Source organism: Orycteropus afer, unplaced genomic scaffold (genome assembly GCF_000298275.1).
Source record: "Orycteropus afer afer isolate SDZICR_OR568_19922 unplaced genomic scaffold, OryAfe1.0 scaffold00398, whole genome shotgun sequence".
Lineage (NCBI taxonomy): Eukaryota > Metazoa > Chordata > Mammalia > Tubulidentata > Orycteropodidae > Orycteropus > Orycteropus afer.
The window spans coordinates 2,574,860-2,577,034 of record NW_006921985.1 but is presented as its reverse complement, the minus strand read 5'-3'; the positions used below and the strand labels follow the sequence as shown (position 1 = coordinate 2,577,034).

The following is a 2,175-nucleotide window of genomic DNA, read 5'->3' as shown; positions in this document are numbered from 1 at the left end:
ATGTGTGCACAGAGACCACGCATGGCCGCCCCCCACACCCACATGTGTGTGCAGAGACCATGCATGGCTGCCCCCACACCCACATGTGTGCACAGAGACCATGTATGGCCAGCCCCCAGGCTCATAGCACACAGAGCCAGCCCGCAGGCCCACACATGCACACACGGGGACTGTGCGTGGCTGGCCTCCACACTCATGTGAACACACAGTGACTGAAACAGCTGTCCTCCAGGCCCAAGTGTGCGCACAGGGACTGCACATGGCCGTCCCCCACACTCACATGTGTTCATGGAGACCACAACAGCTGTCCCCTGCACCCACACATGCACACGGGGACCACACCTGGCTGTTCACTAAAGCTCCTGACTCCTCTCTGAGTGGCGTCAACAGAAGGGATACAAGCCTGGCTAGATTCACCAAGGGCCACCCCACGGCAGGCTAGGGGACAGAACCGAAGGGGCCCGGGTCGGTCCTGAACAGCACGACGTTCAGCAAAGTGCGAGCAAAGGCCCACTGTGCGACTGCACCCGTACAAGGTTCAAGGCGTGCCGAGCGCCACCCGGTCTGGTCTGTCATTGAACTAGGAACGTCTATTTCTGAAGTTGATGAGGGGGTAATAACAGCACCTGCCACAGGGGGTCTCTGTGGGGCTCAAACAAGCCTGTGTCCGTAAGCGGCTGAGAACAGTGTCCTGCACACACGATGAACACGGAAGCCTTCCGACGGGAGGGCGCCATCGCCCAGCCCAGCCCACCTCCAGGCCGTGACCCCCACCGCAGAGCAGAGCGTGCCGTGCGCCGGTCTGGGCCGCGGAGTTTACGGAAGCTGGGCATCAGGCCTTGCTTCTGTGCTGCCAGGTGGGTCCCAACCATCAGCCCCCAACCTGCCGGTCAGCAGTCGGGTGCAGACCACGCATGCCACCCGGGGTCAGAGGTGGAGGGACGGATGGGGAACAGGAGGGCCCCAACCCCACCTCGTGGGACAGGGGTTACCACTGAGGAGGAGGGAGAGAGGAGGAGACCTCAGATACGTCTGACAGATTGGTTCTCATTTTTCAAATGTCAAAATAAATGGAAATGAAATCACCTCCAGGTCGTCCAGCGAGCGGGTGATGCTGAATCTCTTGGACCTTCCAAACGACCGCCGTGCCGACGTCCGCTGCGAAGTCTGGGCGAGCCCGGCTCCGCACCCGAACCGCGGGCCCTGGACACAGAGAGAAACGCCGTCAAGTGAGTCCCTGGGGAAGGAACGTGCAGCGCTGCTGCGACTCGGGGAGAAGGGGGACGGAAGGAAAGGCGAGAGCGCGAAGTCGCCCCGGGGCTGCAGGGCTGCTCCGCCGGGTCCCAGCTCTGCCCCAGGACCAGCTCCCCCTTCAGCCACTGCAACCGCAAAGCAAGGAGGGAGTTGCCTGCCTCCAAAGGCATCCCCGAGTCCAAAGGAAATCGCGGGCGTGCACGTCTGCAAAGTGTCTGGGGCCGCAACTGCTCCGGCGGGCTGGTGTCCGGCCAGGTCACGCTTGGACACGCTTTATAAACACATTAGGGAAGGAAGGCTGCCTGACCTTCAGCAGCAGACCAGCCCGGCCCACGAACAACCAGTGCGGGACACAGGGTGCCTCCCCGGTGGGTGATCAGAGAGACCCAACCCTCAAGCCTGGAGGCTCTGCCCATCCCCACGTAGTCACTGCCCAAGGTGAGTCTGGGGCAGCTAAGAAGGCAGCAGGTCTAAAGACAGACCGCCCCGGCTGCACCCCTGTGTCTCCCGGATGCCCTGAAGCCTCCAAGAGACAGGCGCCCCTTTCCTGACAGACCCAGGGCCTGTCAGCCTCCACTCTGTCTTCTCCATCTGCAGAGACGTCCGTATGGAGGTACCCAAAGGAAACCCGGCGCCAGGCCAGTGTGAAAGCTCCCGGCACGGGGTCTCCCCTCAACCACACACCTGCGTCCATGTCTGCCCCGCCCAGGCTGCTCCCACACACCCCAATGTGCTGCTGCCACACTCAGCAGCGCACGGAGCTGGGCTCTGGGTGGCGAGGGCCTGCGGGATCAGGGCCCTGGCACCAGGCCTCCTCGCCTCCCCACCCCCAGCCCTCAGCCCCGGCCCAAAGGCCACCTCAGGAAGTTTTCCTCAACCTTCTCTACCTACAGTAGACACCCCAGCATCCCACTATCCCAG

The 2,175-nt window shown here is 62.8% G+C and overlaps 1 protein-coding gene across 1 annotated transcript in view; it reads right to left on the bottom strand.

Annotated features, from left to right (window-relative positions):
• The window catches only part of RGS12 (regulator of G protein signaling 12), a 128,305-nt gene that overhangs the window by 96,398 nt on the left and 29,732 nt on the right, over positions 1-2,175 (bottom strand). Inside the window, exon 2 of the mRNA XM_007953522.1 lies at positions 1,087-1,203. Coding sequence (XP_007951713.1) covers positions 1,087-1,203 — 117 coding nt within the window. The remainder of the gene's footprint in view (positions 1-1,086; positions 1,204-2,175) is intronic.